Source organism: Esox lucius, chromosome 11 (genome assembly GCF_011004845.1).
Source record: "Esox lucius isolate fEsoLuc1 chromosome 11, fEsoLuc1.pri, whole genome shotgun sequence".
NCBI classification, from domain to species: Eukaryota; Metazoa; Chordata; class Actinopteri; order Esociformes; family Esocidae; genus Esox; species Esox lucius.
Genome location: NC_047579.1, coordinates 7,009,626 through 7,034,797, shown reverse-complemented (window position 1 = coordinate 7,034,797; position 25,172 = coordinate 7,009,626). Strand labels below are relative to the sequence as shown.

The 25,172-nt window shown below is 40.6% G+C and overlaps 1 protein-coding gene across 2 annotated transcripts in view; it reads right to left on the bottom strand.

The window, feature by feature from the left end:
* LOC109615482 (zinc finger protein 501-like) overlaps window positions 1-25,172 on the bottom strand; it is a 1,152,720-nt gene that overhangs the window by 1,121,586 nt on the left and 5,962 nt on the right. The window contains exon 3 of one of the 2 annotated variants that reach the window (XM_029123544.2): window positions 20,471-21,768. The exons of the other annotated variant lie outside the window; for it this stretch is intronic. Coding sequence (XP_028979377.2) covers window positions 20,600-21,768 — 1,169 coding nt within the window. The 3' untranslated portion in view covers window positions 20,471-20,599. Of the gene's footprint in view, window positions 1-20,470; window positions 21,769-25,172 lie in introns of those variants that run through there. 2 annotated transcript variants of the gene reach the window in all.

Genomic DNA, 25,172 nt, shown 5'->3' with positions numbered 1-25,172 from the left:
GGTGGCCTGGACTGGCCAAGGATGTGAGAGTGTACGTGTCCTCCTGTTCGGTGTGCGCTCAGTGTAAGGCACCTAGACACCTTCTGGCGGGTAAGTTACATCCTTTGCCTGTTCCACAACGACCATGGTCTCACCTGTCCATTGATTTTCTGACCGGTCTTCCCCCCTCACTAGGCAACACCACGGTCCTGGTTGTTGTGGATCGGTTCTCAAAGGCCTGCCGGTTCCTTCCTCTTCCCGGTCTCCCGACGGCCCTGCAGACCGCGGAGACTCTTTTCACCCATGTCTTCCGGCACTACGGGGTGCCGGAGGACATTATATCTGACCGGGGCCCTCAGTTCACGTCTCGGGTCTGGAAGGCCTTTATGGGCCGATTGGGGGTCTCGGTCAGCCTCACCTCCGGGTTCCACCCCGAAGCTAATGGGCAGGTGGAGCGTGTGAACCAGGACCTGGGGAGGTTCCTGCGGTCCTATTGCCAGGACCGGCCAGGGGAGTGGTCGGAGTTCCTGCCCTGGGCAGAGTATGCCTGGCAATGTGAGTGGATTGATTTCCTGCCTGTTGGGCCCTGTCCGGGGCCTCCCCCGGGTAGGGCCACAGTGTGGCCGGACCCCGTTGCTGTCCCTGTCCTTATCCACCTGGTCATACTTCTGACCTAGTCTAAAATCAAATAGACTCTGGATTTAGCCCAGAGAAATTGATTAATATGTTGGGTCGTGATGTGAACATAACTTTTCCTTATAAAGTAATCATTGAGTTTATTTGTGAAGAAATGTTTATTTTACTTGCACATGCGTACACGTTTACATTTCCTAATTAATTTGTATTTGCTGAGTGAAGAATGGCTATTTCAGCAAGACAATTACCTATACGTATACCTCAAAATCAAACCGAATATTGTCTTCTCTATGTTTTCACAATAACATAAGCCAGGGGTCTCCAACTCTGCTGCTGGAGAGCTACTACCCTGGTTGTTTTCACTCCAACCCTAATTTAGTTCACTTGATTCAAATAATCATAACTGAATGATGATGCATATACATGGGGTTGGAATGGAAACGACCAGGACAATATCTCTGGAGCAGGGGTGGAGACCCCTCTAAGGGGCCTTTCAATACAGAAGATCTTTTTTAGATTAGATCTTTCACTTGTGTTGTGTAAGTCTTGATATAGACTTGTAATGTGGGGCCATCGGGCCCTCTAGAAATGTCAGTATATCATGAGGGGGATATCATTTTGCTTGCTTTAAGTCTGAAAATTTTAGTTTCATACTACAGTCTAAAATGTAGAATGATAAAAACTCAAACATTGTTGTTATGCCTTTCCTTTGATACATTGCATTAAAACATGACTTTATATACCTTGGGTCCTGGCTTTAGATCCAGTATTATCAATGGTGTAGAATTATGGGGGATGGGGGGGGTCATGACAGGAAATAACCTGCACAGTAAGTTTGAGGTCCCAGGCCTACATATTGTTAACATTGTTGATCTGACAGATCCCACATTCACCTCCTGTCACAGTCAAAACACATTATACCTTAGGATTTGTTCAGAACTGTTCAGGATTGACAAACACTTTGCTGGCTACACAATTCTCTCGTCTTTTCACTTGACGAAAAGTCAGTTATCGTCAGCTATATTTGATTGATTCTGTATCAATCGCTGTTAAACCGGCCAGTGGCAAAAGAGGATTTTTCTTCAGGATACACAAAAACCTTTGCTGGCTGCAACCTTATGTAGATATGTTATAGGAAGCCAAAAATTAAACCGTTTACTGTTATATTGCAACTATTGCTGGTGAATTATGAATTATGTCTTAGGATCTGTTTAGGATAGACAAACTATACAGACAGACACCCAGCAAATGTACAGCTCTGTGGCATAATGGTTAAAGATAGCCTTTCATGTGGGCGACTCAGGTTCAAATCTCGGGAGGGCAACAACGATCAACACTTTCCGTTGCAGGGTCAGCTGAACTAGACTTGCCTGATTTCTTGTTATTCCAACTATCTTTACAACTTTGGTTTATGATATGGTCATGTTCGTGGTAGTCCCGCTGCTGGGTTGATGCCCTTCTACGGCCCTTTCCTGCTCTCCTCGTGTAACGGCCTATCTCTTCGTATCTCCTCCCTGCTCTTGAGACTGTTCTGGGAGAGACAGTAAACCTTCTTGCGATGGCACATATGGATGTGCCATCCTGGAGGAGCTGGACTGCTTGTGCAACTGAAATGGGCTGAAGGTACCGCCTCATGCTACCAGTAGTGACAAGGACACTAGCAAAATGCTAAACTAGAGAAAAATCATTCAGGAAGGATAAAGAGAGTGCAATTGTCTGTGGCCACCACCTGCAAAACCATTCCCTTTTTGGGGGTTGTCTTGCTGTTGCACCTGTTGTCACTTTCATTCGCACCAAAACAGGTGACACCTACGCTTCCCAACTAGACAGAATGATATCTTGGAAGTACAATTAACTTGGTATAATACTGCGATGATTGTGTTCCCTTAATTTTTTTTGAGCAGTGTAATTGGTTAGAGCATTACAGACAGGAACATTTTGTGTAAGAAAATAATTGAGACAGCAAAATCCACATGCTTGTCGGACAACTTTAGACCACACGGCATCTGGAATGTTGTTTTCAGAAAAAGTACAAGAAAGAAATTTGAGGTAAGAAACTAAGTAAACTTGATTATCCCAACGTAGTATCATTAATATCACTTGAAAGATTACATTGATGAATGTATAGTGGATTTGAACACTGAAAAATGCGCGTGATATTTGCCAAGTTGACTAATGTTTCTGGAACCAAATACCCTGCTCTATGAAATGTAGGGTGAGTGGTAAAGAGACCCATAACATAAATCTCTTAATGTAACATAAATGCAAATTGTAGTAGTGTAAAGGAACTGTGAGACCAAAAGACAACCGATGCTACCGTAAATCAAAAAACGTTTATTGTAAACGGTTTGGGGAAAGGGGATGAGCTGGACCCAAGGAATTAAATAATAGTCAAAACTGTTAAACTGATCTTGCCTGCCTCAAGAACCGCTCAGCTCACTAATAACTATACAAAAATACAGTAGGTGGTCCACACAGTTAGATGGGTTGTGTATGCCCAAGGGCGACCTGCTAAAAATCCCCTTTTCCCCGGAACAAACAAAACAGCACCGATTAAACAGGGACTAAACAGCAAACAAAACACCACAGCAATACATACTCACATGAAACAGAACAACGTGTGGTGTATAAAGGAATAAATGCAGTCAGTCTATCAATAGGTGTAAGAGGTCTGTATATCCTCTTTTTGTGTGATAAGGCAAAAAGAGTCTTTGGGAGAAACAACTGACTGGGGTTTTAAACCTGGAGGGTATTCCATCAAGGCAGATAAAGGAAAATCCAGGTTTATTTAGAAAAGTCTGGCTTATTTAAGTGAGAGTGCCGTTCCATTACTGTGGCTGATACGAGTCCCTGCTCAGTAAACAAGGTAACTTATGCCTCTGAACTAGCCTGTAGTTAGTCAGTAGTTAATTTTCATTGGCCTAGACCAGGGGTCTCCAAACTATTCCACGGAGGGCCATGTGTCTGCTGGTTTTTGGTTTTTCCTATATATTGGTTCCCAGTTCACACCTAAGAAACCAGGTGAGGGTAGAAACGAACCAATTAGTAACCTAATTAGTCAATCAAATACAAGGAGAGAGCGAAAACCTGCAGACACTCGGCCCTCCGTGGAATAGTTTGGAGACCCCTGGCCTAGACTATGGCTGAAAGTCAAATTGCATACTACTTATGATGTACTTCACGGATGATGGTAAAATATGTAACATCATGCCAAGTTTGAGTATTTTGCTAGACACCATTAAGCAATGTGTTAAACTGACTAAGATTTTCTTACGAAACCACACTCAATGTCAGACCCAAAGTTTAAAATATTATTCTGGAATGTGAGCAATGTTGAGATAATTAAGAACTGGAATTTACATTTTGAAAGACATCAGCTCTTCTTAGTCATGCTGAGCAAATCTAAAATGAATGCTTTGCCAAGCAATGTGTGCCATGTCATTGGTGACCCTCTACGCTGTCAGATGATCTGCACTGGAAGTTTCCTGATATCTAATAGCTGTTGGCACATTCTTTTTTGGCTATTCAGTTAACCCTTGTTGAGATGTAACCACAGAGAATGAAAACATCTGGCCAATGGTTACTAGGTCAGAAAGGCTAATTAACAATAAATGCATTGTAATGTCAGTTCACATAAATTAGCCTAATTAATTTTGATTAATCATAAATCTGATATCATCTAGCCTGATAATATATCCAGTCTTACTTATCTAGTGATCTGAATGTTCACTTATTGAAAATTAAACAATGAGTAGGCTAGTATGACTTACGCATTTAATCTGACAGCAATTTTTGGCAAAGTTATCTTGTTCGCCTTGTCAATTGCTGCAGTATTGCCCTTTTGGGTGATTACACCTTTAAAATCTTCATAAAGTCGCAACAGCAGGGTTTGTTCCGCTATTGAAAATATCACCACTCTAGTTTTCGCTTCTTTTTTGTGACATAGTATCTTCATTTCGATGATTGCTTGTTCAGGGCTCCTTATGTACTCTGTGCGCATGCACAATTCAAGCTTGTTCAAGCCTGGTTTGAGTTAACATTGACTAGACACGGCTAAATTGTGTTAATGGAACGGCTTGAGCCTTAAGTGGAAATTGCCGTTCATTCAAGCCAGGCTTTTTCAATTAAGCACGGATTTCATTAGCGGCGTTGATGGAATATACCCCAGGAGATGCATGATGTGATTGAGGTAACTGAAAACCGGAACAGGTGGTGCAATCAGGAGGAAAGTCCACTGATTGGTCCACATCAGTAAACAGAAGATGGCCTGATGACTGACAGGTGGCACACAATGACAACAATCAGCAGTACAAGGGACACCTGTGATTGGGGCAGAAGGAGGGGAAAACACAAATGCACATACAGGGTACCTGCATGTTTAACACGTCCACATGAGATATCATACATTGCTAACCATGACACAAAGCATCTGCCAGCACATTATCAGATAAAATCAACGATATTGAAAATGGCAACTCTGTGGCATACTCTAGACAATGAAGTTCAGTGACCAAAATATAAGTGCTTTTAGAGGTATATGTCATAAGGATAGAACTCTATGGAAAAGAGTTGATGTGAATTAGGTAATTCAGTTGTAATAACAAAATTGTAGTTAGTACATTTTATACAGAGAATTGTTTTGGAAAAAGAGGTGTAACTTTTAGAGGAAAGGGAAAGGAACACACCACATGTGTTTGTAGATTTATAGCTCATATGGATAGTGAGATATTAAAAATTGTGGCTGAGAAGGACAAAAGCTGCTACAATTAACAAAATTAAAAATGGCAAATCCACAGACTGTACGCTGGAGAAGAAAGGTCAGCGACCAAAATAAATGTGGTTTCAGAGGTACATGTCTTGATAGGAAATTATTAAAAAGGTTAATCTATGTTTGGTAATAGAGTTGTGTTGATACATATATTTTTATATAAAATACAGAGAATTGACTTATTTTATTTTATAGGAGGTGTAGTTTAGAATGAGAAATTAATGTAGATGGAAAAGATTAGATGTGGGGGATTTGGACAAGGAAGACCAGTGACCAAAGTATACATTGATTTAGAGCTAATATGTCTTTTGGATAATATTCTAATCTGTGATATGATTTAGGCTTAGCCTATTTGTTTAATATTTTTTAGTGTAAACAAATAAAACCTTTTCTTAATTGTAAATGTGGAGAAAATAAAGTTGGCAGGAAGAAAGAAAAGTTCTGCCAAATGCACTTCTTAAAATGGTCCCTTAGCCTCATCCACGTAATATTCCTCCATTGATTTTTGAAAACTGAACAAAACCGACGATCCAAAGGGTGTACCTTGCTCCCTACCTTCACCTGATTCTATATATATCACTGTCATCTTTGTAGGATGTTTTGGGGGAGTGCTTTTAACAAGCAAATTCTGAATATCAAACATAATACCAAATATACCCTGGTTATAGAGTTCACTGAATCATGAGTGCCAAACGTTTTTATTCAGCATTGTGGGAAACCCGACTTGGGTTGACCTGAGAATTCACCGACTGTGCAAACTGTGCGTAGGTGGGCGCACTGATTTTTGAAGAGCATCTTCCATTAACAAGAAACCAGGCAAGCCTGGTTCAGCCGGCCCTCAATAAAAAGCACACCATGGTTACGAATCCGGGTCTGTAAGACACTGTGTCTTTAACCACTACACCACAGAGCTAAACAGCTGTTGAGAGTTGGTATAGTATTTCAACATTAGATAATTTTGTCACGTATTAACTCTACGCTGAGTTTGAATATATCGCTAGACACAATTAGGCATTGTGTTAAACTAACATTTCTTAAGTTTATCTCCACCACAAATAGCATCTATGAACTGTATGGCTTTTGCCACTAGCCGTTTTAACAGCTTATTAGCCATTCATGAATGACATTGATACAATAACTGTCAAGATAGTTGACGATAACTGACATTTTCGTCAAGCCGATAGATTTGTGTAGCCAGTGAACAAATCATCAGGCCTATTGTGTTTCAACTGAGTCGGGAGTCAAACTCAGGACTTATTGCGCCATAGTCTGTGTCTCTAACCACTACACCATTTAACAAGGGTTGGTTGGCAGGAAACATTAGATCTTCTAGGCCGGCTCCACTTACACGATCCGGCAAAAATAACTTTTTTTTTTTATAAAGAAATTATTTTCAACATGCTGCTGGCATGTTTTTCATCATTACACCTCTTCATCCACATTAGTAAATTAATTGCAATTCACCCTAGGCTCTGAACTTCTATCTGGGAGTTGGAACAATGCCGGACAGAGGCAGGTACACCATGCATATTAGGAACATAATCATTCCTCCAAAGAAACTCTGTTCTTCCTCCTCCTCAGTCTTCACCCCTCCCCAAGACAAACGTCACCCCTCCCATGGCCAAATATCCGCTCTCCTCTTGTCAAACATCACCCGTTTAAGCTTCAGTCCTCCCCTGGTCAATCGTCAGCCCTCCCCTGGTCAATCGTCAGTCCTCCCCTGGTCAATCGTCAGTCCTCCCCTGGTCAATCATCATTTCTCCCCTTGTCAATCATCTGCCCTCCTCTAATCAATCGTCAATCCAAACGATTTACTAGAGGACAAACAAATACTTTATAATCTGTAAATATGAAATACGACTGCAATCGGAATTCACAATATGCAAATTATTTTCATCAGGTGAAGAGGTATTTGTGAGTGACATTTGAGTTCGTGGAACATATCGTATTTGTGGATAACAAACTGTGTTTGTGGTTAATTGATGAAGAAATAACAAAGGAATTGCCCACACCTGTCCATGAAACAGCTTTTGATTGAATAGTGCAATTACTTTTGGTCCCTTAAAAAAGAGGGGGCTGTAATTCCTAAACCCTTCCTCCAATTTGGAAGTGAATACCCTCCAAATAAAGCTGAGAGACTGCACTTTAAGCCCATATTCATTATTTATTTATACTTTGCTAGAAAACATTTAGGTAAACAGCCAAAATAACAAAACTGTGTCTAATTATTTCCGGACCTAACTGTACATTTGTATGCCTATACTTTGCACAGTGCCTAATAACAGCTCTTAACTGTGGTATATGTTGTATATAGCCTACTATAGGGTAAACCCTGTGTACTGTGAATGTCTTTAGGTTGTATTTTAAACAACATAACCACACCTATTCTACAATCAGTAAGGTCTATAAATAAATAAAAATCAGCTAGGTCATATGGTGGTCCAAATGAAGCTGTAAAGTTTATTTAAGATGGATACATGCACATTGCATATGCCTGCATGTTGTTGTATTTGCTTGAAGACTAAACACAATGTACAGTGGGGAGAACAAGTATTTGATACACTGCCGATTTTGCAGGTTTTCCCACTTACAAAGCATGTAGAAGTCTGTAATTTTTATCATAGGTACTATTCAACTGTCTAAAACCAAATCCAGAAAATCACATTGTATGATTTTTAAGTAATTAATTAGCATTTTATTTAATGACATAAGTATTTGATCACCTACCAACCAGTAAGAATTCTGTCTCTCACAGACCTGTGAAAGTTACCAGCCAATCAGAATTTCCACTAGCCTATTTTTTTCCAGTGAAAATAAGAGTGCCACTGAATGCATTTGATCATTTTATTGAAAAATACATATAAAGTACAATACATACAACAAAATAAACACAGAAACATTTCATTTCAAGTTTGGGATCCATCTATCATTTGAATCACATGTCTTCAGAACTCTTCTTCTTCAGAGGTGGTGCGATCAGAAACTGAGCCACCCTGTGTTTTGTTTGATGTTTGCGCACAAAGTCAGGCCTGCGTGAGCGCAAACTGTCCGCATGCCAGATGTCAATGGCTTTGGTTGGATCAAAGTCTTTGATGTCAGGTGAGCACAACTGGGTCTCACCTTTTAGGCGTGTGCGCCAGTCACTCTTTACCTGCTTCCTAACACTGAACCCTCTTTCAGTCAGATTTCGTTGCAGGGATGGTGAGGCGAGCATCAAAAAGACCAAGGACATCAGGACACCGATGGCGCAGCATTCTGTTCACAGTGGGCCAGGTCTTCTCAAAGGTTCCTGTAGCCGGGTGAGACAGACAATCTGCATTAGGCACTTGCAAACAATTATACATTTTCAAATGCAACTTTAGTTATTAAAAGATGGATTTAAAATTTGGATTGTACCTTTAACAAATTACATTTACTCTGATTCCTGATAAACAATATTCAACATTTCTTTAGAGCTTGGGAACTTTTCAAGCACTTGTTTAAAATGCTACTGATAAGGTACATCAGTAAGTTCCTTGGCTGAATCCGGCTGTGTTCAGTACAGTCATGATTAGGGATCAACTCCACATCCAGTCCAGCAGACAGTGAAGAGGTCAGAAGTGACTGATGAGTTTGTTGACCTCTTCATCACCAAGATCTGAGAACAAAAGGGAAAACCCTAATATAAAGTTAACATATAAAATGCGTACAGATTTGTTCATTACATTTGAATTGCTAACCTGAACGTGTGTCTCCCTCTGGCCAGCACTGGAAACTGGTCAGCACTGGAAATTGGTCAGCACTGGAAACTGGTCAGCCGCATAGCCTGCAGGACACCACGGTTCACATCACTAAATCTAGCAGTGATGCACTGGCACAGAGAATCGGTTAGCTCATTCTTTGCCTTGTCATGCTGGTCGGCATCAGTAGGCTTCAGGAGGACTCCCTCATAGGTGTCTGTATCCAGCACTGCTCTCAGCTTAGGCCCAGGTCTAAAATCAAATCATAAATTGTAGGGTTGACACTGACCTCTGCAGTGACTTGGAGAGGTTGCTCAGTTGATAGATGGTGTCATGGAGAAGGCAGCAAAACCTGAGCAGTCCACCATCCTTGCCTATGTTGAGGAACCCCTTGGCTTTTGCCCTCAGAACAGCATTGATGTTTGTGGCCTCCTGGGAATACAAACAAAACTGCATTATATCAGAGAAGAGAAAAAGAAAGCAAGCATTAAATAATCCATCTACACTGCTGGTTTTAGTAGGCTATTAATGTACATACCTTCCCCTCTAAGTGGTGTACAATGCCAGCATATCCCCTGAGAAAAAAGTGCTTTGAAGAGATGTGGTGGCCACCGGGTTCCACCTACTCTGGTTGGCCTCAAAGCCTTCATGTGGAGCTCTCTTAAGTGTTGCTTTAGGCTGGCCCTGTTCACTCCACTCTTATGATATAAGGTGTAGAGTCCACTCAACAGGTCCTCAACTTTCCTGGCCATCACATTTTTCCTTATTCCGTCTGAAAAGGCAAGCTCCAGCTTATGGGCCTCATCTTTCATCTCTCATCCCCTGCTATGTAGTGTATTAACTCTTTTGCCTGGTAGTCATTTGTGTATGTCTCTCCTATCTCCTATCCTTTCTTCCTGTCCACCCTGAAATTAATTAAGCCACTGTTAGCGCCTACAACACAGGACATTTCAGTGAGATTTATTTCTTCTTCTTTTTGTAACCCCTAAATGTAAAGTTTCATCTGTATCTATGGAAGCACTCTGAATGGTATTAAATGCACTGTTTCGGAAACATGTAAATAGTAACGTTAATTCACTTACTCACACATTCACGCAAAGTAGGTGAAAGGCCTTCCCTTTTTTCAGATGGCTTGGGCATTTCGAAAAAGTAGCTGCATCTTCTCCAACTCAGACGTCTTCAATAAAGCGAGGCTTCTCCCAGCAAGGCTCTCTTCAATATGACCTTTCTTGGCAGTTTTAATCCTTAAGCTCTCCTAATAGCTTGGGGTATTCTCGTGGTCCTTTACTGCCTCAACTTTAAAATTATTAGTACCCACCACGGAATTGTTCGTTTAGTTTTTTTCTTTTGCGTACATGCGGCAATCCTGACAAAACATGACAACATTTTCGTGATCAAACACAAGCCATTCACGACCGTCAGCCATTTGGCATTATATTTTATTTTCTTTGTTTCTCTGTCGATATCCTACGGAACCCCCTGTGGTCAGCTGAGAAAAAAAAAAAAAAACTGTGGGAACAGAATAAAACCATTCCCTCGGTTTTATAATCTGTTCGCACAGATTCATGTAAACGTGCCCAGGGGCCAGTTTGATAAATCCCAATAATTTTGTGTGCACGCAAATCGTAGGATTTCCACATACCAGTGGCGTCTTTAGGCCTGGGCGATCTTTTATGAATAGCCCCGGATCTAAAATAGCCCAAAACAAATAAAATAAAGAAATTGCCCCTGATCTATCGCACATTATGACAATGTGGACGTGTAGGCCGCTAGTGTGTATGTCTAAATTTTCTGCATGTACATTCAAAACCATGTATTTTCTGTATAAGGAATAAGCGCAGAATGTAGCGCCAAATGATCCTAGTGATGCGTCCTCCACATACGCCAATTGAATAAGAAACGTACGCAAGATTGACACGAGGCCCCAGTGATTAATGGGTACTTGTGAGGATGGTACACATGGCATACTGAAGTTCTATCTATAGACGTTCTCAGTATCCCATTGCTGGCCTCTGTAGCAAAGCAGGGTAGAGCCCTATTTGGGAGACCAGACATTTCTCCAAGTGTCCTGAACATTGTTGTGCCGTCTTTTGGAAGGGATGTTAAAGAGGGTCCATACTGGTCTCTACAGGTCCCATGGCACTGATGGTATGATTATGGGTTTTAGACATGTCATGGCAAAATATCAAATATGGGCCTCATAACCACATTGGTACCTTATCATCACCAGCCTTATTCATCCCCTCCCCTCCTATTGTTACTATTCCCCCAGGTCATTTTTCTGAATGAGAACGTGTTCTCAGTCAACTTACCTGGTACAATAACAGGTTAAATAATCTACTTGGCTAATGTAATAGTATTCTATTTATGTGTATTAACTAGCCTACATCTCTTTACTGTTCCTGTCAATCCCATCAGTGACCATGTCGGTCGGTTTATTCAGAGCTTGGATGCTGCAGACTACCACAGAGGCTAAAAGGAGTTTCAAAATACCCCAGTTGATAGTTCTAATTATACCCATGAGCAAGGCCTAACCGTTATTGCTCCTGTTGGACTCTCTGGCTCAGAGCACCTGCTTACTCACCAAAATGTAAGCGTTTGTGGATAGATAGGTGATTGGAATATATAAGCAGCTAGCTGTTTCAGGAAGTTTTTTGTTAAAGCCCAGAACTACCCAGTTTACAAATCAAGGGCCATACAATTTTAAGTGCATTTGTGATTGTTGATTTCTTTCTTTTGCAATGTTAATTAATTTCCCCCTCTAATTGGATCAGGTGTGCAAGCTGCTGAGTATTTAAAATATATGGAATAACTAGGGGTTCCAGAGGAGGTTTGACAACCACTGCAAAAAAAACATCCTCCATGTAATCTCTAATCCAGAATCCAAACCAGTAGAACATTTTGTTACATGCTGACTTTCTTTTAGTCCTAGACACATGAGGATGTAGAGGGAAACACTATATACCTTAAGGGAACAGAGGACCAGGCCACTTTCAGAGCATGTCCTCCTGTGTCAGTTTACTGCTTCCAGTACCCCTATAGTTCCATCCAATCTCACACAACCTGAAAAACAACCCATTGGTTTGGCCCAAAGCTTCACTGGTTTCCATAATAACTAGTATTTGGCCTTTTTTATCCTTGTTATGAAACAAGAACTGTTTTTCAAGTCTTGATGCATCTTGTCCCGTAGTTGGATAAAGCTTTGACTGTATACAGACTCAGTAACTACAATGGGCCTTATGGTCTGTCAGAGGTGGCGCAACCATTAGGCAAAGTAGGCAGCCGGGGGCCCCAGTGAAAATACTAAATAAAATTTACAAAAATATGAAATATAGTACAGTATGTTATTTTTCGTATTTATGTTTCGACCAAACATGTAAACAAATTATATCCAGCCTTCCATTACATTATTCATGTGCGAGACAAACCTGAACCCCCCTGTCTTACTCAAATGGTTTGTCACATGTTTCTCAGCCCAGCAGCGTGAACTACGTTAGTTAGCTTAATCAGTTAGCCTACAGAAAAAGAGACAGATATGACACTTGGGAAATTATGAAATGATTATGTGTTAGCGGTGCAGCCAAAAGAGCAAAACAAAACTTTTATTGCCACTATTGGGTACATTTGTAATATAATATGCATTTATCAATATTAACTAGAGAATTGTACTTACATGAGTAATCTTTGATTAACCTTTGTGAGGAGCTTAATGTCACCCATAGATAAAGGATTGTGCAAGAATTGACATCTATTAAGTGTTGATGTTGTTTCCTATTATTTGCTGGCTTTAAGCAAACATTTTAGTAAAAGTACAAATAACCAGACGAACTGTCTGATGAACTGTCTAGAATAATAGAGCTGTGGTTAAGGGTGATAAAAATTGCATACACTTGTTCTTGTTTCCTGTTTTCCATGTATGTTGCAGAGTAGAAAAAGGTCAGACACAGGGCAACCCCAGGTGTCACATTAAAAGCTCATGTGTAACCAATACGAAGGAAGAGAAATAGGACAGGGCCGGACAAGGAAGTATTCCGATTTGTGTACTGATAAGTATAAAATGTATGTGTTTTTCCAATTGTATCATAACTCATAAATTGTATCGTAACTCATAAATGCTTAAGACCAGTTTGCGTTTTCCATTGGGTTCTTTTGATTTATGACTAATAAGTCAGATCCTTACAACCTCTTACTACTGATTTTGAACCTGACAGCAACCCTCCCAAATTGCTAACATTCTCCCAACAATGTTTTAATAGTAGCTTTACTACTAATGTGAATAGCTTAGCGGCCGCAGCTGGTACTACTAATGTGAATAGTTGAGCGGCTACAGCTGGTACAACTAATGTGAATAGTTGAGCGGCTACAGCTGGTACTACTAATGTGAATAGTTGAGCGGCTACAGCTGGTACTACTAATGTGAATAGTTGAGCGGCTACAGCTGGTCCTACTAATGTGAATAGTTGAGCGGCTACAGCTGGTACTACTAATGTGAATAGTTGAGCGGCTACAGCTGGTACTACTAATGTGAATAGCTTAGCGGCTACAGCTGGTACTACTAATGTGAATAGCTTAGCGGCTACAGCTGGTACTACTAATGTGAATAGCTTAGCTGCTACAGCTGGTACAACTAATGTGAATAGCTTAGCGGCTACAGCTGGTACAACTAATGTGAATAGCTTAGCGGCTACAGCTGGTACCACTAATGTGAATAGTTGAGCGGCTACAGCTGGTACTACTTATGTGAATAGCTTAGCGGCTACAGCTGGTACTACTAATGTGAATAGCGTAGCGGCTACAGCTGGTACTACTAATGTGAATAGCTTAGCGGCTACAGCTATTCCTGAAGACGATTTGACATTGACAGGCCATGAAGAAAGCACTATGGACCATCATCATGAACGGACAACACCAGAGACAAGACATTAAAGAGGGAGAGAGAGAAATAAACACAACCAGAAACCAGACATTGAAGAGGGAAAGAGAAAGAGAAAAACTGAACAAGGACATTAATGAGGGAGAGAGAGAAATAAGCACAACCAGAACAAGGACATTAAAGAGGGAGAAAATATACAAGAGAGCAATGTATATCAATGCATTGATCATAATTTAGAAACATTACACTTGAACAACATGACTAGGTGCTTCACTGTAAGTAAACAACATGACTAGGTGCTTCACTGTAGTTAAACAACATGACTAGGTGCTTCACTGTAGTTAAACAACAAGACTAGGTGCTTCACTGTAGTTGAACAACATGACTAGGTGCTTCACTGTAGTTGAACAACATGACTAGGTGCTTCACTGTAGTTAAACAACAAGACTAGGTGCTTCACTGTAGTTGAACAACATGACTAGGTGCTTCACTGTAGTTGAACAACATGACTAGGTGCTTCACTGTAGTTGAACAACATGACTAGGTGCTTCACTGTAGTTGAACAACATGACTAGGTGCTTCACTGTAGTTGAACAACATGACCTACTGTAGTCGTTGCTGATATGGCAGCATTTATCCTTAATTAAATACTTTTTCAACTTGTTGATTTACCCCCTTCAGAAAGGGGCAGCAATGCAAGTGTCTTAGGAAGCAGCATTTCCAATGAACCATAAAGAAAGAAGGTGTTTTCAAATTGTTGTCGGTATGGCGCTGAAGGTAAAGAAATACATTATTTAAGGGCCTCAACCAGTCTCTGCTTAGGGCCCCCAAATATCTATAACCACCTCTGGTAACAAGTTGTAGAGCACCACCACACGGATGCCTAATGGTTAACCTCATAGCCCCAGTTAGCTATCGGCAACATGTTCGCTCCCTCCATGTCACCGGAATTCAATCAGAGGACGTCTCACTGCTAACACACACAGACCGAATCTCCCCAACTATAATACAGGTTGCACGAGGAGACATAGGGCCACACTTCCCCTACAGTCGAAAACAAATGATGGTCCGAGCACCTAGTGATCCTCTGATATTATGCAGACGAGTCACAACCAAAGACCAGTTACATACCAGGTAATAGAAAAGCAGACATTCCTCAAATGTACATTAGTTCAAGAATTCCCATAACAATCCCCTTTGAGCTGATGACACCACCAGATTGGTTGGAGGAGGGGTTATGCTGCAGCCTCCAGAAGGGTGGGATGACCTTTACAGATCTTTGACAGTTAATCAGAAGATGTTCCAGAGTTTCATCTTAGCCACAACCTGGGCAAATCTTTGTCTTTACATAGCAACTCCAGCTGACCAGTGTCCTTACTGGATGTCTGCCAACCGATATTAGCCACACTGTCTCTTAATCTTTCAGATCTTTCATAAAAATGTTTTTAACACAATGTTTGCATTCGCCGTTGTTAGTGTGACAACTCTCAAACCCATTGGCAGAGTACAGTTGGAAGCTTTGACAGAACATGACTTCCTGGGAATGTGATTTGTATCTACACTGTGCACAATTAGGCAAGTGAGTATTCTGATTGTATCATTCTTTTTATGCACATTTTCCAACTCCAAACCATATAAACATGAATGCTTATTGGATTGAATAATTTTCAGGTGATACGTATTTGTGTAATGAGGGAGGGTGTGGTGAAAGTGAATTACACCTTTATCAAGGTCTCATCTCATCTTCATATGGTATCGGGTCGTGGGGGCAGCAGCTCCAGCAGGGGACCCCAAACTTCCCTTTTCAGAGCCACATTTGCCAGCTCTGACTGGGGAAACCGAGGCGTTCCCAGGCCAGTGTCGAAATATAATCTCTCCACCTAGTCCTGGGCCTACCCCGAGGTCTCATCCCAGCTGGACGTGCCTGGAACACCTCCCTAGTGCGACGTCCTGGGGGCATCCTTACCAGATGCCTGAACAACCTCAACTGGCTCCGTTGCAAAGAGTTCCTCACAGATGACTGAGCTTCCAACCCTATCTCTAAGGGAGAAGCCACCCATCCTTCTGAGAAAACCCATTTCAGCCACTTGTACTCACGACCCAGCCTTCACCATAGGTGAGGGTAGGAAGGAAAATTGACCAGTACATCGAGAGCTTTGCCTCTTTTCGTCACAACGGTGCGGTAAAGCGAATGCAATACCGCCCCCGCTGCTACGATTTTCCGGCCAATCTCCCGCTCAATTGTCCCCTCACTTGAGAACAAGACCCCGAGATACTTGAACTCCTTTACTTGGGGTAACGCCTCATTGCCTACCCGGAGGAGGCACTCCATCGGTTTCCTGCTGAGAACCATGGCCTCAGATTTAGAGGTGCTAATCCTCATCCCAACCGCTTTGCACTCGACTGCGAACCGGTCCAGTGAGTGCTGAAGGTCACAGACAGATGATGCCATCAGGACCACATCATCCGCAAACAGCAGCGATGAGATCCCCAGCCCAGCGAACTGCAACCCCTCCCAACCCTGACTACGCCTCGATATCCTGTCCATGAAAGTTACATACAGGATTGGTGACAAAGCGCAGACCTGGCGGAGGCCAACCCCTACCTAGAACGAGTCCGACTTACTACCGAGAACCGGTTGTCCTGCGACCAGGACGGAATCCTTTATCAAGGTGTGCATAATTATTATTAGGCAGCTCAGGTAAAATGTGGCAAAAAATAGATTTAACTGACACTGAAAATAAAAAACATTTAAAATGCCTTTCAGACAGATGCAACACTTGAACTAGCTAAACTACTGATGCATGGCCACCAGACAGTCAAATGTTTTTTTTACGTATAGTCAACTGGGGCGCAGAAAATGCATGAAGATGCAAATTAACTGCAAAAGACTTGAGAATAATTAAACGTGAAGCTAACAGGAACCCATTATCCTCCAGCACCACCATATATTCCAGGACTTCAACCTACCAGGAGTGTCCAAAAGTACAAGGTGTCAAATGCTCAGAGACATGGCCAAGGAGGCTGAAATAAGACCAACACTAAATAAGATTCACAAGTTCAAGTGTATAGATGGGGCAAAGTAAATACCTGAAGACAGAATTTTCATAGGTTTTATGGACAGATTAAATGAGTGACTCTTGATGGACCAGTGGCTGGATCACTAATATATTTTTTTGAAAAGACACATTTTAATTGTCATTTTGTGTTACTTATTTGTTACACTTTAAAAATTGAGAATAAAGAAGTGAGTTGGAAGAAGTTATATTTGTAATTTAGTTGCTCAATAACTGTGCACCCTTATATATTCCCCTGAGAAAGATCAAAAACCCACTGATAAACATTCAGGTGTGAGGTTCAATGGTATTTTGGATTGACATAAAGCAATGTGATTGTTCAACAATTTAATAAATCTTGAGAAATACGATGTGCCCCTATAATTGTGAACGCAGTGTGTACTTGTAACTAAGCATAGATTCATCAATAATCTCAAATAATCTTCTACATCAGTGGTTCCCAACCAGGGGTACTAGGACCCCTGGGGGTACTTGGCCTCTCCACAGGGGGTACTTGAAAACACTCACGACAACATAGGCTTACTAGTGAAATTAACATGAGGGGGTACTTCAGGGGTACTGAAAGCAGTGCAAAAAGATTTTGGGGGTACAGTAACTGAAAAAAGTTGGTAGACACTGTTCTACATAAAACAAATACAATATCAAAGCTGTAACACAACTAACAATATCAGACTATTGATCAAGCTGATAATGAAATGCCATCTAGACAACTAATGGGGTAAACTGTGCCACATATTCTTCTACCCCTACTAGATCTTAGATAATTGTGCTGTCTAATCTGGAAACACAATATCAAACTTTATTTAGGCAGTTTGTAAATTAATTTCAAAGTGATTAAAGCCAATTTCATGCCGTAGGTATCAAAAGGTATCAAAACTTTGGGTCAGAACACACAATAAACGACACAGAACACTGAAGTTATTTTTTAATACAAGCTTGCAGGCAATAGTTCATACCAACAACTATGCAAATATAGGATTTAAAATGAAGAAACACACATCCAGTATAAAGTGATACGAACAACCCAACCCCTCCTACTGTTGCTCCCTTCATGCCTCCATCTCATTCTGTAAGTTTCTACCAGGATGTGATGTAACACCATGACCTTGGGTGCTTCCTCACTCGTAGGCAGCTGGGCCTCTGTCTCTAATAAACTGACAAAAGTGCTGTCTACCTAACTCCAACACGGTCTGTATTTCTCCATTAACACACTCCTGTTCAGTCATCGACCAAGCTTACTACTCATCCAGGCTCTGTTCTAATAACTTTCCACTCATGCACACAGTTGGCTACTTCGTTTATCTCCTTCACATGAATCCAGTCTGTCCTTCGAAAAGCCCATCTTTTCTAAGCCCATCTCTTCATGCTTATCTAACAAATGAACCTTCCCAAACTTCAACTCAGCAAAACATTACACACACTTCCTCAGTTTCTGTTTACTCATAATAGTACATGTATAATGCAGGTATCTATCATTATACATATATTTAATACCTTTATACGTTATTCTTACACATGGACTAAAAGTGGGTAAATAAAATGTGTGGAAAAAAGTGTCTTGACAACCAAAACCTCAGTTTTATCCTCGTTTAGTTAAAATAAATCTTCTACTGTCAATGTATCTATGTTGATTATGCATTTAGTTAAGGTTTAAAGAGATAAAATGATCAGGGGATGAAGAGATGCAGTTCTGTTTGACAGTATGTGAATCTCTTGCGCAATTCCATGTCAGATTAGAGGAAATTATGCTTCTAGTAGAAAACCTAAAATAAAGGAATTAGTGCAGGTGCAATAATTAGAGATCATAGGGCTCCATTAATCTTTTGAAGAGATCTCTTTTTGAACTGAGTATAACCTTTTATCTTTCTTGAAAGGATCGTTTACAATGGACATTTAGTGCCCTGGGAAGGGTGTGGCCCCTGGGATGGGGGGGGGATTCCTCGGTATTCAGACAACTCTTCCTAATTTGAGGCAATTTCAAGAAGAGACAGTAAAACTAGTAGATTTTGTAAAACACTGACTCACCCACTCTGACAAGTCTGTCAAATGGTCAATATTATTGTACAGTATTTATGCGCTGATGAACTTAGAGGAACCTCTTCCCACAGTCAGAACAGGAGAATTGCTTCTCACCTACAGCGAGAAAAAAATTATTTGAACACCTGCTGATTTTGTACATAATATTATGAATTGATTTGCATTTTAATGAGTGAACTAACCATTTGATCCCCTCTCAATCAGAAAGATTTCTGGCTCCCAGGTGTCTTTTATACAGGTACCAAGCTGAGATTAGGAGCACACTCTTAAAGGGAGTGTGCCCTTTAAGAGCGTGCTCCTAATCTCAGCTTTTTACCTGTATAAAAGACACCTGTTCACAGAAGCAATCATTCAGATTCCAAACGCTCCACCATGGCCAAGACCAAAGAGCTGTCCAAGTAAGTCAGGGACAAGATTGTAGACCTACACAAGGCTGGAACGGGCTGCAAGACCATGATGTTGAGAACGGTGAGTAATCAGCCCAGAACTACACCGGAAGATCTTGTCAATAATCTCAAGGCAGCTGGGACCAGAGTCACCAAGAAAACAATTAACACACTATGCTGTGAATGACTGAAATCCTGCAACGCCCGCAAGGTCCCCCTGCTCAAGAAATGTACAAGTCGTCTGAAGTTTGCCAATGAACATCTGAATGATTCAGAGGAGAACTGGGTGAAGTGTTGTGGTCAGATGAGACCAAAATCGAGCTCTTCGTCATCAACTCAACTCGCCGTGTCTGGAGGAGGAATGCTGCCTATATGACCCCAAGAACACCATCCCCTCTTCCAAAAGGAGGTGGAAACATTATGCTTTGGGGTGTTTCTCTTCTAAGGGGACAAGAAAATTTCACTGCATCAAAGGGATAATAGACGGGGCCATGTACCGTCAAATATTGGATGACAACCTCCTTCCCTCAGCCAGGGCATTGAAAATGGGTCGTGGATGGGTATTACCGCATGACAATGATCCACAAAATACAGCCAAGGCAAAGAAGGATTGTCTAAAGAAGAAGAACATTTAGGTCCTAGAGTAGCCTAGCCAGTCTCCAGACCTTAATCCCATAGAAAATCTGTGTAATCTGTGTAAGGTTTGAATTGCCAAACGTCAGCCTCGAAACCTTAATGACTTGGCGAAGATCTGCAAAGCGGAGTGGGACAAAATCCCTCCTAAGATGTGTGCAAAACTGGTGGCCAACTACAAGAAACGCCTGACCTCTGTGATTGCCAACAAGGGCTTTGCCACCAAGTACTAAGTCATGTTTTGCAAAGGTCGAATACTTATTTTACTAATTAAAATGCAAATCAATTTATAATTTCTGACAGGCGTTTTTCTGGATATTTTTGTTGTTACTCTGTCTCTCACTGTTCAAATAAACCTACCCTTAAAATTATAGACTGATAATTTCTTTGTTAGTGGACAAACTGCAGGGGATCAAATAATTATTTCCCTCACTATATGTGTGCGTTGGTGAGGTTTAAGGTAAATAATTTGAAAGAAACATTTCCCACACTCAGAACATTAAAGATTTCTCACCTGTGTGCACTCGCCGATGTCTAGTAAGTGTAGATGATGTCGTAAAACACTTCCCACAGTCAGAACAGAAGTAAGGCTTCTCACCTGTGTGCCGTCTTATATGAATAGTAAGAGCAGATGAACTTCTGAAACCCTTCCCACAGTCATAACAGGAGTAAGGCTTTGCACCAGTATGTATGTGCTGGTGACGTTTAAGGTGACCTAATTGAGAGAAACTCTTCCCACAATCATAACAGGAGTAAGGCTTTGTACCAGAATGTATGTGCTGGTGACGTTTAAGGTAACCTAATTGAGAGAAACACTTCCCACAATCATAACAGGAGTAAGGCTTTGCATCAGTATGTAAGCGCTGGTGAACTTTAAAGTAACCTACTTGAGAGAAACTCTTCCCACAATCATAACAGGAGTAAGGCTTTGTACCAGTATGTATGTGCTGGTGACGTTTAAGGTGACCTAATTGAGAGAAACTCTTCCCACAATCATAACAGGAGTGGGGCTTTGTACCAGTATGTATGTGCTGGTGAACTTTAAAGTAACCTAATTGAGAGAAACTCTTCCCACAATCATAACAGGAGTAAGGCTTCTCACTGGTATGCACTTTCTGGTGTCTAGTAAGTATAGATGATGAGTTAAAACACTTCCCACAATCATAACAGGAGTAAGGCTTCTCTCCCGTATGTATGCGTTGGTGAATTTTTAAGTCAATTGTTTCAGAGAAAGTCTTCCCACAATCAGAACAGGAGTGAGGCTTCTCACTGGTGTGCACTTTCTGGTGTCTACTAAGTTTAGATGATGAGTTAAAACACTTCCCACAGTTAGAACAGGAGTAAGGCTTCTCTCCCGTATGTATGCGTTTGTGAATTTTTAAGTCAATTGTTTCAGAGAAACTCTTCCCACAATCAGAACAGGAGTGAGGCTTCTCACCGGTGTGCACATTCTGGTGTCTAGTAAGTTTAGATGATGAGTTAAAACACTTCCCACACTGAGAACAAGAGTAAGGTTTCTCTCCAGTATGTATCTTAACATGTCTCTTTAACAGTGATAGTGCGGAGAAACGTTTTTCACAATGGGGACAGTGGTGAGACTTCTTATGATTGTAGTCTTCCTGTTGTTTCTCTCCACGTGTCTCCACTTCAGGAATCCCATCTGTGACAGACATGAAAAGGGATTTAGACACATTTTGGGACAATGTATTATCAAGGATTCTAGCAACTAGCATTATTCCACAGTGGAGTGATATAGACCATAACATTGGAGTTAGGGCAGTGAATCATTGTGATTTTAGGGCAAAGAGACCCTTTGACAGCTTTGAGACAAAGCCTTTAAGTGTACCTGGGATTAGCCATGCGTGCAACGATTAGAGAAAGAAATGCAAAAATATTTGCTGATTAGAGTGGAGAGCAGGATGTTATATTTTGATGGAAGACAAAAGATTCAAATAGATAAGTTTAATGTTGCCATTGACATGCTTTCTCAGAGTCCCTGACAGTCTGGAGGCCAAGAAAAGCCTGGACAATTTGTTTAATGTACTCCTCTGTGCAGAATCCAAATCCAATCATTCCCAGATGACAGTTTAGGCCAGGGGTGAGACAATTCCATCCTGTAGTAAAATAGTTTTGAGGGAAAGTAAAACAACTCACCAGCCCATTCTCATACATCAGAATCTGAATTTCTATTATTTAGACATAAGGGACCTGCTGCTTAATGTTTTCATTATTGACTTTTTGGCCTGCAAATCATTTTTAATCCACAAATGACAAAACAAATGTGGCCCTTCATTAAATTTCACAATATTAATGGAGCCCCCGAGCCAAAAGGTTTGCCCTCCACTTGTTTAGGCAATCAACTAATTCAGTTCAAATGATTTCAGCCTATTCATGATAAATCCCAGCTGGACTGCAGAAATTATGGATTATAGCTTGCAATCTTAAATTGGAAATGTTGTTGTTGCTCTACAGATATGTCTGACTGCCTGTGAGTAACTGTGAGGGAGAACGGTCATTCTCACTTCTGCCCAGGATTAAAAATGAACTGACAACTAAGATGTCAAAAAAGGTCTTCAGGCAATTTTCTCTTACGGCTATTGAAATTGAATTTATAAAAACATTAGACTTTGATGACATCGTGAAGGATTTTGCAAGTAGCGAAGCCAGGAACAAATGCATGATTTAATTATCGATGCTCTAATATTAGCTGTGATTTAACTGCGATTTTGTGAATGAGCTGTTTGCTTTGAGTGTGTAAATTCTATGTTGTAAATCCAATTCCCAGCATACAGATAAATCGTGTTGTCTACAATAGAGTGAATGCAGTGTAAATCCTGTTGGGATGCAAGTAAAGGTGATAATTAAGCACTTTTACTTGCCGTTGGTGGGGTTCAGACTTTGAAGGTGCTGTGTCCAGGGCCCCATTGTTTTATAATCCGTCTGACTGTTTAAAAGGTTTAACCTTTTGTTTCATCATACACCACTTAAACATACCCATTACTTTCCTGGCAATAATCTAATCTTAAACGTCCTCCTCTCTCCTGTTCTCATTATAAAATACTATTTCTGGTATTTCTAATTAAGTGTCTCCCCTTATGACTTTAATACCATTGCTTCTACTAGAATTCTCACCCTTTATTAATAAAGTTATAACATCTCCTCTTCCTAGTTGTACACATGTCCACTATATTATTTCCCTCTACTTCCTCTGCTAACACTCAATATTAGAGTGAAACAGTGAAATTATTTACAGAATTACATTTGTAGAAAATAATTCTCAAAAACATTAAAACAAGGCAAGTGCATTTGGTCAAGATGACAGATTTTTCAGATTACTTGTTTTTTTCTCTAGATTAATGTTCAGTGATCTCTCCATAATTGACCAGCCGTTGTTTAAGCAAATGCGCATCATATTGTACTTTTAAATTAACATTATTTGTGGGTCAAAGTGTGTTTGTTGCTGTCACAAACAGATAGCTGAAAGCAACACATTCTCAGTCTTCCAAGGTAGACCCACTTCCATTTCTGGATCCAGTTTCTGATACCGAAGAGAGGTCCAAGAGCTATACTTTTCATTACTTCTGCTTTAGTTTTAATACTTTCAACCTATGTAGCCAAATGGGAGTGTAATATACTGAAGTCAGATTTGTTTAGTTCCACTAGAGAGTACTGCCCTTGGTAAGAATTTTTGGCACGGGCTGATGGGATTGGATTGCCCCTGCACAATGGGTTGGGAATCCTGTGCTAACTCCTATTTTGTTTGGTAAATATTATTTATTATTGTTCCCAGGTTAGTGCTCAAGTAAGAGTTGCAGATAAAATATTTACATTGTATCAATTTCATATTCAGGTGCATCTCAAAATTTGACAACTTCATATATTCTAGATTCATTAGACAGCGAAATATTTCAAGCCATTTTTTGTTTCAATCTTGATGACGGACTGAATGTCACGGACTGAATGTCACGGACTGACTACCCCTTGTTAAATAGCGTAGCGGTTAGAGATGCGGACCTGCAACCAATAGGTCTCACGTTCAAATCTCATCACAGTCACAGCAAATTGTGCGTAAGGATTTTTTCTGGATAGATGAAAACTTGGCTGGCTACAACCTTTAGCAGCTATTTTGTAGTAAGCCTAAAATAAAACTTTATATTGCGACTACATCTGTTGTATTTTCAGAGTATGCATCCATTAATGATTTTTAGGGTAATATAGGGTAGATAAAAACCGTTGGGCAGTAAAATATTAGGGATCTCCACAATTCTCTTGTCTTTTCTCTTGACGACATGTCAGTTATCTTCACCTATATAGTTATATCAATGTCATTCACAAACGAAAGAATAACTAACGTTTTTGTGCCATGAAATAGCTTTGACTGCGTTAAGTTAAAGTAGTAAGTTAGACAGTAGTAAGCCAGTTACTGGCTAATAAGCTGTAAAAACGGCCAGGTGCAAAAGCCATATATTTCATAGGTGCGATTTATGGTTGAGGTAAACTTAACAAGAAACTTTACTCAGTTTAACACAGTGGTTAATGGTGTGTAGTGAAATAGTCAAACTTGGAGTGACGATAATGCGTGACAAAATGATCTAATATCGAGCTTCTATACCGACAGTGGGCAACCATATAGCACTGTGGTGTTGTGGTTAAAGACACAGCCACTCACATGGGACACCTGGGTTTGAATCCAGTGAGGGCATCAACATTTATCACTAAATCGTGAGCGGCTGAACTAGGCTTGCCTGGATCGTTTTCTGGTTCCTCAAGTGAAAAGACGAGAGAATCATGTATCCAGCAAAGGTTTTGTCCACCCTGAACAAATACTAATACATCATTTGAAAATCCACCAGTAATAGTTGCAATATAACACTAAACATACATTTTTGGCTTCCCATAACGTAGCTACTGACGGCGGTAGCCAGCAAAGTTTGTCTGTCCTGAACAAATCCTCTTTCGCTACTGGCCGTTTTGACAGCTACTTAGCCATTCATGAATGACATTGATACAATATCTTTCAATATAATGCCCTACAATGGCAAAATACCTTAATTTGCCAGAGAG